General features: G+C 29.7%; 2 protein-coding genes across 2 annotated transcripts; one reads left to right on the top strand and one right to left on the bottom strand.

Moving 5' to 3' along the window:
- The first annotated feature begins 866 nt into the window (after positions 1-866).
- LOC110273882 (uncharacterized) lies at positions 867-1,994 on the top strand. The gene has a single exon (XM_021127217.2). The coding sequence runs from the start codon at positions 867-869 to the stop codon at positions 1,992-1,994; it is 1,128 nt and encodes a 375-aa protein (XP_020982876.1).
- A 569-nt stretch (positions 1,995-2,563) lies between these two features.
- On the bottom strand, positions 2,564-7,301 carry LOC107496617 (F-box protein At2g26850). Its single transcript, XM_016117917.3, has 5 exons — positions 5,462-7,301; positions 5,212-5,291; positions 4,952-5,130; positions 4,467-4,541; positions 2,564-3,073 (listed from the first exon to the last, which is right to left on the bottom strand). Exons 1-5 carry the CDS (start codon positions 6,146-6,148, stop codon positions 2,886-2,888), a joined length of 1,209 nt encoding a protein of 402 aa, XP_015973403.1. The 5' UTR covers positions 6,149-7,301; the 3' UTR covers positions 2,564-2,885.
- Between the last annotated feature and the right edge of the window lie 5,745 nt (positions 7,302-13,046).

Here is a 13,046-nt window from a genome sequence, read left to right as displayed (position 1 = left end):
TCCGATATTTATTATTTATGGTCTTGAGTAATAACACATTCCTAATTTTTGCCAACAAACTATAACTCACATAACATAATCTTCTCATATTCACTTAAAAGTCTTGACTTCGAGTCCCACTTCTAACTTAAAAAAAAAATTCCAATTCCCTGAAATTTAGGCTTATTCAATAGTCAAACCTCCTAAGCAGGGTCAAAGGGCAATAATAAGACCGAATATATTTATTTTATCTTAATAGGGATTGTGGACAATTTGGTAATTTCACGGATTAGGAGGAAGCTTTGACAAAGTGGTGTGGTGACCCACCAAATGCATCATAGGTTTGTTAAACCGTATTATTAGGGACATAGTTTTCTCCGTGACCTTAAGTATATGCTTCACAAATCACAAGTAATACCAATATTAAGAAATCATAGCTACACAACAAAACACAATTAGGGTAAAACATTACAAGGTTGCTTAGCATAAACAATAGCTTAGGCCAAAATATACATAAAAAAGGGACATAACAACAGAAAAAAAAAATATATTCAAAATCAATAGATTTAATAAGTTTAATTTTAATACACTAATAGAATAAATTTTTTTATATAATCGTCTAATCACATCCGTTTTTCTTAGATGATCATTCACATAGCTTTGGAGATAATATTGGTGATGACAACAAAGCTACTCATAAAATGATATATAAAGTAATAAAATAAAATAAAAATCCCTTTATTTAAGGAACAAAAATGCTAGCACTTACAAGGCTATAGGCTATATAATATTACTCTTTTGAATGTTTGAATACCATAGTCTTTGTATTTTTGTATATATCATAATCCATTAACACAAGATCTTGTGTCTTGTGTCAAGTTTGAAAGATGATTGATCTCTCATTTTCTGATGAATTTGGATACATGACAGCACCAACTAGTGTTGCAAGTAGCTGCAACAATGAGAAATTCTTCTATAGTGCACCAACTAGTCCTAGCAGAAGGATCATCAAGCTAGGTGCAAATTCTTGCTGCCAAACAAGTCACACATCACCAAGAACAATTCAAGATGAGGATGATGGAAGGTACTCCAATCTGGATGAGTTTGAATTCGAGACGAGTCGCAGGTTTACCGGTTACTTGGACACCAAGAAATCCCAAAAAGATGATGATTTTGATGGTGATTCATTGCAAACCATGGCATTTGCTGATGAGTTATTCAATGATGGTAAGGTTTTGCCATTGGAGCCGCCGCCACCTCTTAAACTTCCTCCGAGGCTGATTCAGAACAATGGAGATTGTGGCAGTGTGGTGATGAGTGCACAAAGTTCAACTCTTACTTCACCAAAATCCCCTGCTTTGGTGCTAAGGCTACTACCTTTTTCGCGACATAGTTTGTGGAACGATGAATTTGATCCGTTCGTGGCAGCTTTGGAGAAGGTCAAGGATGATAAGAGAGGGAACTCGAATTCAAAGGCGAAGAATGGTCTTAGAAGGACTAGATCACTTTCTCCATTCAGGGGATTCAACCATAGGTCTGAAAAACATGTAGGAATATCCAAGACAAAGATACAAGTATCCGAATCGCATTGTTGTGAGCTTCAAAAGGAGCCATTACTATTGATGAAGCAAGAATCAAGGAGGGTTGATATGATATCAGTTGAAGAGAGCAATGATGCAGCCTTTGAGACAAAGGAAGATGAGAGAAAGAGAAGTGGATTTTGGAGAAGGAAAAAGAAGAACAAGAAAGAAAACAGCATAGTGAAGCTTCTCTTTGGGAATGGTTATATGAGGAAATCAAGTGATAAACACAAGTTAGAAGGTCAAAAGGAATCATTAGAGAAGCCAGAATTCATGATGAGGAAGCTTGATGCTGATTCTGTCAGTTCATCACAATCAACAGAGAGGGATAAAGATGAAACAAGAAGTGACATGAGCAAAATGAGCTTGGTATGTCACAAGCCTAGAGGATCAAAACTTTTTCTTTGTTTAGGCCATGGAGGGTATGTCAAGTGATTGAGTCATCAAAGTCATGGTATTTTTCTTTTTCTCTTTTTTTTTGTTTTTGTTTTTAGGAGTTTGTGAAGGAGAAAATTAAAACAACGAAACAAATAAAATTATGTCATGAAAATGAAAAAGATATTGAAAATGAAAACAAAGATCATATGATATCTTCTTGTTGGAAACCTATGATGACAATGTTTTTCAGGAACTGATCTGTATAAGTATCTATGTACTATGAGTTATATCTACATTCAAATTCAATGTAAAATTAGGTTCACTACCGAAATAGTTCAAAATGCTAAATTAGATTTGACCATAGTTAGTTCTCTATTATAACTTCACATCACATACTGAATTCTCTTTAAAAGAATACTTTAGTTAATCACAAAAAGCAACAAATTGTGTACCAAATAAGAAACTCTTCAAAAATAAGAAACTCCTCAAAAATCAGTTCCAACATAGAGAAAGAGGTGGTATTCCCTAGGCACATAATATATTGTTATTGCAAATGGTCAGTTTGCATATTAAATTTTTCTGAACTACATCTTGCTGTATTGCTACTGATTTTCAAACCTTACTAATTTGAGAATAAGATAGATACTATATATTGTGGAATGAATATTCTATGCCAATAGTGCATAAATGAGTAATTTACATCATTGAAATAATAGGAATAAACCTAAAGTTTCCCATGAAAGGAACAAAAAATGTGATAATGATAAGGGGAACAAGTTAGAGGATAAGCCTCAATGTTCACTCAATCTGAATGAGAGTCCTATATATCCCCTTCTTTAATGTAAGATCTTGCCAATGCTTTGTTTGGTTGATTGATTGATGAGAATGTAGATCATAAGTCTTGCCATAATGCTATGCTGTAAATTCGATTCGATACAAGGAGTACTACTAGTCCAAGACTTCAGAAGGCCAAAGGCATTTCCAAATGGCAATCTCACGCTCAGTCTTGATCTTTCTGATCCCTCCGTAGAATCCGTCAGCCTCGTTTCCCTCCTCACGATGATCTTTCCTACTGATGGTTGTCCTCCTCCAGCGCGAGTCAGGAGTGTACTGATTGAACTCTAGCACCACTGTGTCTGCAACCAAAACATGGAGTTTCAATAAATAAAGTTTAAATATTAACAAATTCACTGCAGCAATCGATATAAGTATAACAAGGCTAGCAATGCCATCACTCAAAAAATTGAATCTTCTAGACTATCAAATTATTAGTGGAGTAGGCTTGTGTGTTAGCAGCAAAGAAGAAGTATTTCGCTTATCGAAATATATATAGCAACCAAAAGTTCTCTTCTCATTCTTGACACAACATAACTGACTCATAATATGTTGAAAATTTGGACAATTTGACCTTATGTTCCAAAATCATAGAACTGAAAGAGGAACAATAGGAGATTTATGAATTCATCAGGGCCAGGGGAGAACATTACACAAAGCCAAATTATGAAACCGTTATAAAGAACTTATAAACATTATACGATTTTCGAAGGACACAAAGGAAATATGAAGAACAACATTTTCATGCCTTCACATCAGAGTTGATCACATAAAAGAAACTTTCCAGTAGAGAGACCTAAGAACAATAAGGTTCATGGAACTCATGGGAAAGGAACTGAGGCACAAATTGGTCTTTTACATCATTAATCTTAGTCATCATTGCAAGATCAGAAAAAAGGAAATAGACTTTATAAGCTTATAGTGACTATGATAGCCCCCCATGTGGCATAAAGATGATGATAAGAGTCTATAATTGACATTGAATTCTTTATTAACATAGTTGGCCATAAATGTATCCACTGAGACACTAGTTATCAACGTGTTGGTGGAATTATGACATACGGACATGGTTTGTCTAGGGGACCAATTTAGAGTGGTCCATGTTTTTGACATGTAGAATCAGGAAACGGACCTAGCTCAAATTTTGGTCTAGTATGGTCTGTCAAAGCAATTTTCATATTTAATCATTTTCTTTTCACTTTACAACCTCCACAATGCAAAACATAGTGGTAAATTGCAGAACTTTTGATATATTAATTCCATGAAATAGGAGTCCTTTGCTGTGTTTGGTAAATGTCTTCTGCAAGTTTGTGTTTCACCATGTCTATGTATTTTCGTCTTGAGGAAGTTATCAAACAAGACCTATGTTCACTCAGTCCTCTGTCTTCAAAATGCATATGCATTATCTTTATTTTGTATGCTTTTGCATCTTTATAAACTATATTCAATGGAATTTAAGAAAACAGAATTCATCTAAATCCTAAATTTTCTTTTTTAATTTTTCGTTGAATCCCCAGATCATATCCTCCCACTAATCCACTAGACATCATACCTATAGCACAGTTGATAGTCCACTAGAAAGGAAGAAAACATCATGGATTAAACAAATGATAGAAACTATAGCCTAAAGAAAAAAAAAAAAAGCAAATGGATGATAACCACACTCATTTAAGAATAAAAAATGCATAAACTCACCACTACTATGACAGCGGCAGTAATTTTCATTCCCATCGCATGTCTCCAAATGGCCTACGACACCATACCACCAACCTGCCATAAAGTTGTTTCATCATTGAGCAATTCATCTAGAATACCAATACAACAACAACAAAGCCTTATCCCACTAGGTGGGGTTAGCTACATGAATCAAACGACGCCATTGCGCCTTATCATGTATCATGTCTACAGAATACCAATACAATACAAAATTAATTCTAATCACAAGATGAGCAGATGTAAATGGAAATGCATATTCATTTTTTTTTTATCAAATACTCAAAACTGGATCCAACTGCCCCATTTCTATTTATTTTTCTTAAAGAGATCATCGATGCTTCTCGATTTCATACCTATCCTGTTAGTTTGCAAAAATAGGTTGTTTACTGATATTGTATCCAATCTTTTACCATCAAAATTAGCATACGAAATTAGAAAGAACAAGTTGAAATAAAGGAACAAACCATAAGGAAATTCCTTGTTTCTCCTCCACTGAATCTCTATGTGATCACCCGGATGCAAATCATTTAGACAATCAGTGATATGAAGATCATGAGGAGGTGTATCAACAGGTGGTGATCTTAGCCTTTCCCATTGGATTCCATGTTCTATAGCCACTGCCCTTCTTCCATGAGGTGGATACCTGCACAATTAACAATTAACAGATCTGAATTCCATTTTTCTTTAAATCTTATGAGGATAAGCAAATAATCACCACAATTACCTGGCTTGGAAGGTGTCAGTGTGTGGATCATAGCTAAGCTCAGCATCATAGCATGACAACATAAATCCAACATGACCATTCTGCATCACCAACAGCCAATAATGTAAGTGTAACTTGTATGTTCAAAAAACACAATATTCTCCAGTACAATCCATCAAAACAAACTACTATAACTTTTCTATGGTTGCATCTAGAATGTTAGATATAACAAGGGCCTGATAAAGGGAAGGTTCATCGATAGAAATAGTACCTCGCGGTTATAGACCTGAGCAGGAAACCAGAAATTTCCAGTCTCAAGGGCAAGATACCAAGTCATCATTGAATCAGAAGGCAAAGAACTCTTGCTGTTGATGTTGTTGTTATTGATTTCATCCAATCTTGATCTCATCCATGAAAAGGGCCAATGAAGGGTGACAAGCCTCATCAAGCTCCTTTGCTTGCCATTCTTGGGGCTGCCAACATTCCTCTTTGAGGCAACATGCCATTTCCACTCCCTATAAGCAACTGGACCAATCACTCTTCCCCATTTCTGTTTCATGTGCCTCTCCCAAAGGTGATCACTAACACATCTCTCCCTCAAGGACCGGCAAACCCCGGCCATTTGGCAGAGCGACGCCGGGGGAAGCCTCTCGAGAATGCACTCCAACACCAGGTCAGGCAAGTCCAAAACTGACATGCCATTTGTGTCCTCAACATTCTCCACCTTTGAAGAGGTTAGAGTCTTCTTCATAAGAGACATTCTCTTAACAACTTGACACAGATGAAGAATCCAAAACCTGTTGAACAACTTGGGGATTGATTTCACAGACAAGTCTTCACAGAACAAGAGGGAGATCAACCTCACCTCAGATGTCCATGACGGAGGAAGTGGCTTCAAGGGTATAAGGGACTTCAAAAACACCAAGAATGAGAAACAATATATGAAGTAAAGTAGCATTACAACACAGGGTATCCTTCACAGTTCAAGTTTCAGTTTGGCATATTCCATATATCTATCTATCTATATATATATATATGCATAAAAGCCTTTTAATTTAAGCCGAATGAGCTCACTAATTTGCCACAAAGAAACAATTGAAGCAAGTTGGAACCTTCAAACACCTTTTTAAGATGTTTGAAGGTTTTCTATTGGTTCAATAAAAGGCCACCTAAACCCAATGGTGGGCCTGACTAGACCAAGGTTTTGATCAGAATAAGAATAAGGTAACAATCACACCAATGAAACCAAGGAAAATTTTCATTTAACAACCTCTTATATGTGAAAATTGGGGTATCAAACAAACAAAAGCATGTGTTTGTGTAGCTTAATAACAATACTGATTCCTCCCTCTCCTATTGCAAAAAGGAGAAGCAGACAGAGACAACCTTAACAGCTGTCATTCAATGAAGAATATGAATCTGTTTGAGAAAATGGTCCTTATGGGGGGCACCAAGATCTGATATCAACTTACACACACCTGGAAAATTGGATTTGGCAAGAAGCTAAAAATGAATAATAATATATTTGATGAGATAAGATGAGTTAAAATACAAAAATAAGACCTTATCTTCAGAATCTCCAAAGAGGATAAAATAATTTCTTTTTTTGGTGCTACAAATCTATAACAGATCTAGCTAGTTTGAACTGAAGAAGAATTAGGCCCACCCCAAAACACCTTAAAGATCTAACAAAAAGAAAAGAGCAATGGAAAAACAAGTCTTGGGGTGGTGGAACATACACAGAAGAAAAAGAAGATATATAAGAGAATGATTATGATGAAGATGAAGATGATGATGATGATATTGATGAATGTGAAGATGAAGAAGGAGGGTAACGTGGGGTCCTCCTCTTCACTCCTAACCCCAACAAAATCCTATTCACCACAACAACTCAATTATTATCCTTCTCTCTCTTTCTCTTTTCCTTCAGAAACCTTCTCTCTCTTGTTTCCTGTTCCTATTATTGTTGTTCTTCTATCTTTCTCTCTGTGGGGCAATATATCAAACAATTGGTGGGAAAAGAGAGAAGTTATTTATGCATAATGGAATGGGAGGCTGATGTTTATATTAGATTTTTCATTTTTGTGTGGATGTCAAACACATTTCTTCACCTAAACATATTCTATCTATATCTATATCAATATCTATGTCAAGCCCCTATTTCTCTGTGATCCAATCACCCAAAGATTCTCCTTAAAAAAATTGACAATTAACAACATGAAATTAATATTCTCAAGCATGATTAATACATTAAGACCATTTTCTATAACCACTTGTATAGTCATGACTTTAATCATCAAGTCAAGTGTGGTATATATAATATTATCACAGATATTTTAAAAATACATATTAAAATGTTTAGTATAGAAAAAATGGTTAAAAAATTTGGATATAAAAGTAGAATGAGTGTTATACTGTTATTATACTTAATATGATAATTTTTTGTGTTTTTTAAAACTATGGGAGGTACACAAACAAATCAAACCCTCCAATTTATGTTTAAAAAATTTTAAAAGTTTGGAGTACACAAATCTGTTGAAAAAGTTAAAAAAATTTGGAGTACACAAATCGGAATGTCCGATTTGTGTACTCCAAATTTTTTTTTATTTTTTCAACACAAATCGGACGGTCCGAGTACAGAAATCGAACGGTCCGATTTGTGTACCTAAAAATTGGACGGTCCGATTTCTGTACTTCTTAAAAATCAGACAGTTCAATTTGTACTCTGTACATTAAATCATTCCACATTTTAAAAAAATATCATAGTAAATCACAATTTAAAACAATACTATTGTTAATCCAATATTAAAAATAAAAAAATGTAGAAAAAATTACTAAAATATTCAATGCATTTATAATATATTTATTGAAGAATAAAAGTTAAAAAAATGTCCTTTTTTTATTTAGATGTAACAAGTTGGAGGAAAAGGAATTCTTAACAACTTTGGATAACGTATATTGGAAAATATTCAAAAATTAATTTACTTGGAGGTTTCTGATAACAGGGTTTTGATCCCCTGCAACTACATCTATATTACTTACAATGATAGGCATCAACATGATTAATTCCTCATAAAAATTCAGGTGTTTGATTCATATGTTTAAAAGATATAGATGTTGATGGCAGGACGTCACTAAAATTTTTAAAATTGCACGGAAAGATAGAAATTTTTAGAAGGATATATAGTTTTGTTTAGATTAATTTAAAATATTATTCTAAAAGTTAATATTGTTTAGAAAGATTACTTGACGTTCAAAGAGTATTTATTTAAATGAAAAAAATCGAGTACCTGTTGATCTAGCAATATAATAAGGTTGGTTCTTTGAAATGGGTGGTATCTATCCAAGAGTTAGAAAGATAGAAAATAAATATTAGTGTAAAATTAATTATATTTATAAGAGTAATTGTATTTTTCTTTTATAAATAGTATAAATTATCTTATTTGTATGTGAAGGATCCCACTTCATACAATTTTAGAAGATAATTAGAAAATAAAAATAATTCTAAATCGTTAAAATAGTAAAGATATTTTTGGGTTGATTATATTGGACCTAACCTATTAAATATTGGGAGACTAAATCCAGAACAAATATTAATAAAAATATTTGTCATCTAAATTATTTTTTTACTTATTATTATACATATTTAATAAATAAAGATATTAATTAATATATTGGTTAATATACTAAAAGATTAGTATAATGTATCTATTGTTATATAAAAGTTGATACTCATTTTTTTACAATGAGTTTTAGTCGCATTATTTTTTTAGTAATTAATGACATATCAATAATTTTAAATAGATAATAATAAATGGTAATTAACCAATCATTTTTAAGGAAAATAAATTTATAAATTTGATTTCCTTAATGAATCAATTAAATTTATTACTTATCATTATTCAATTAAACACAAAATATTCATTAAATATAATAAATATCTACATTTAAAATACCATAATAATAATAATAACCATAAAAATTTTCAGTTACAAAAATTTAAATTTTATAATATTTAACTTATCTATACATATTCCATTATTATTTCATAATTTCTCACACGAATTACTAAAAACTTGTTTCTCGTGTCTAAATTTAACACCTTTTTCTATTAAATATATTATAATATATCATGATTAATAAATTAATTCATAATATTTTATTTTATACTATTTTTTATTTGAATAAGTATATTAAATTATATACGAAAGAATCAAATAAAAAAATTTTACTATATTTTTTATACATAAATATTTAAATTTAATATTAATCTACATATTATTTAATTAATTCATAAATAATATCATACTTTTAGATTTATATTATATTATAATTAATTTATAGTCTAGTTGTAATAATTACACTAAAATAAGTTGGATAGAGATGCAACGGAACAGCATGTACAAGAAAATCAATATAGCCGGCTGGCTGCTATAAATAGAACACTGGCTTGGGTCCACTGCTACTATATAATGTTTGATTATTGAAAAAATTAATTTCCAAAACTTGGACTCACATTTATTTAGAAATATTATTAGGCACAAGCATATATCATGTCATTCATGTGTTGTAAGCTGCAGCCAATTCATATATATATTTGACCAAGTCATACGCCTGTCTGTGTTAACAGTGATATATATTACAGGAACCCTAAATAGAAATATTAGGGTTAAAAATATGTTAAAAAATAATGATAGGGTTAAAATTGTTATGGTGTAACTTCCAAAATTAAAGAAAAAAAAAACACTGAATATAGGAATATTATATAAACATTGTTTTTTAAAAATAAAATAAAATAAAAATCTAACACTTTATATTCAATTATGATACAAACATGCAATATATATGAATCAAATAAGGTGAGTTCTATGGTGTAGAAAGAAAAAAATTTCTACACCTATAGATATGTGTTGGCTCATTAGAGAGTTTGACAAGTGTTTAAAGAAGGAGACAAAGTTTATACTCTTTGTAGGAATGATATAAAAAAATTCTCTTTTTTATATAGAATTTAAGTGAGTAATTATTTTCATTATGACTAATTATGTTGACATAATAATAGACCTCATCATAAATTGGATTTCTGTTTTATTATTGTTCGAAAAATAACGACTCAGTTTAAGCTATTAACCATTTAATCTAAATTTATTTTTTTATTTACAAAATATATAGTAAATTATTTTATATGGCAATATTGTTTAAAAATAAAGGGTTGTATGATATCTAATAAAAAAAATATTTGTGTCATAAGTTTTATATTATTAAATTGTCTTAAAAGTATGTTTACCGTCACAAAATTTAAAAATTGTAAATAACAATATAATAAATAATATTTTTCATTGTTAACTTTTAATTTAATTAAACGTATTTAGTGAATTTAGATGCTAGCAAAAATTAGTGTAATTTATTTTATTTTAATAATAAAAAGATCATTAAGTATGTATTGCTCATAATATAAAAAAAAATTAATTACAAATGGATATTGTTAGTATGACTAATTATGTAATATGTGAGTCATATTTCTGGAATACATTACAATTGTATTTTGGCTTACAATATAACACAATGAATATATTTTTTATTTGGAGCTTATTTATTCCATTGATTTTTATAATTTTATGAAATTTTTAATTAAGTTTTTATATATTTTTTTTAATTGAATCTTTGCTCTAAAGTTTTTTTAATTGAGTCTCTATACGGTAAAAAAGGACCTAATTAAAAAAATTAATGCAAAAACCAAATTAAAAAAATATAAAGACCTAATTGAAAATTTTGCAAAATTATAGAAACCAACAAAATAATTAAATTTTTATTTGGATTTAACAAAGTTTACTATAATAGTAATAACAATAATAAATATGGATTAAAAATAAAAATAATAAGTTAGTTTATTAAAAGATTAAAATGATTCAAAGTTCAAACAAAATAAAATATATAAACTGAAGCCTTTTATTGTAGTTGTTAAAGATCGATAAAAAAATAATATTGTGGTGAGGTTTATCATCTTACTAAATTTAATTTTAATTAGTATAATTAGTCAATCAAAATTTTGACCTAACCACTTGCAGAAAAAACAAGGCCCTTGTACTTTTCCTGCAAAGAGTACAGATTTTGTCCCCCTTTAAACACTTGTCAAGCTCTCCAATGAACCAACACATATCTATAGGTATAGAAATTTTTTTCTTTCTACACCATAGAACTCACCATCAAATAAATATGTTTTAAGTAAAATTTAAGAATAAACCAAAAAAAATATACTCGAAATATTTTATTGCTAATAAAAATATTCTCAAATTTTGTTATTAATAAAAATATTTTTAAATTATTTAAAAACGTGACAAAAATGTACATATGTAAACTAAGAGATTTTATATTAATAAAAAAGAGTAATATAGCAAATGGAATTTTTTATATGACAAGTGAGACTTTAAAATTAACAAATAAAATCACGATATATGTTTTATTAACAAAGAGATCTTTAACTACAATGGGACATTTTTTATATTTTTTAATTATTTAAAAATATTTTTATTGATAACAAAATTTAAAAATATTTTTAACAGTGCCAAGATAATTTAGATGATTTTTATGATGTATCCAAAATTTAATAAAGGCCAGATTAATTTTATAATGTAGAAATTGTGTACATACACTGATTCCATGAAGATCAAGTTGGAAGGTAGTTGCAATTATTGGGGGGAGTCACAGGTTGTGTGCTGCATTTGGCCATGGGGGCAGGATCCAATCATAGGCCAACATGACATGAGTAACCAGAAAAAGTAAAAGTTGAAGGATCATAGAAAATACCAAGGGTAGATAATAGTTTAGATAAATTATGTACACAACATTTTATTAAAGTTAAAGGTACCTGGTCTTGAATTATAAAAAGCTATAGAGAACCTATAAAATATTTTACGTCCAAAAATAGAAATTAAAAAATAATGATTTATAAACAACTCATAAGAATATATAATGTGTGAGATTCACTTATATGACCTTTGTACTCTATTCCGAATAATTGAAAAAATTAATTTATAAAATACCATAAAAAATATTATGATTTAATTTTTAGATTGGACTTAACACTTAAATCTGTGACTGACTAAAAAATATCTCTCTTAAAAATATGTCAACCATAAAAAAAAAATCTGAATCATATTTATGTAAAATTTTGTATATATTTAACACGAATTTATTTGATTTTTTTAATTTTTTCAATTAAATAAAGAATTTAAAATATATTTAAAATATATTACCTAATAATCTATTCCAAATTTTTATATTTAATAAATTATTATTAACTTTAGCATTAGAGTCTCTTTTAAATAATTCTTACTACTTTAAAAATGTAAATCTATAATAAAAAAAATTTGCAATCTTATAGTAGATTCCATAAATTTATGTTTGGTGACTACAAGAGATAACTCTAGTCTCACGTTTGGAACAAAATATAATAATAAAAATGGAGACCAATTTAACAAAAGGAAGAAACAAATGTGAATGCCAGATTTAGAAGTAAAAATATGATCCTCCTCTAAAAAGGAGTGCCATGATGGAGTGTGAAAAATGAAAATGAAAAATGGACGGTGGAAAGTGGTAACAACTGCAGGATGGACCATTGGAATTGGAACATGAATTTGCGTGTTATTCCCACCGTCTCCTTTCTTCCTTTTTCTATTTTCTCAATTATAATTTAAAATAACATAATCTTTTTATTCTTACTTTAAAATTTTAGATTTAAGTCTCATTTTTAATTTAAAAAATATATATACTTGATTCATTATATCAAGTTAGTTGCTCACATTGGTTGGAAATAATCAATCTTTTTAATATAATATTATAATTAATTAAATGTAAAA

The sequence above is a fragment of the Arachis duranensis genome, chromosome 7, assembly GCF_000817695.3.
Source record: "Arachis duranensis cultivar V14167 chromosome 7, aradu.V14167.gnm2.J7QH, whole genome shotgun sequence".
NCBI classification, from domain to species: Eukaryota; Viridiplantae; Streptophyta; class Magnoliopsida; order Fabales; family Fabaceae; genus Arachis; species Arachis duranensis.
The sequence above is the reverse complement of the archived record's forward strand: the minus strand, read 5'-3'. Positions and strand labels throughout refer to the sequence as shown.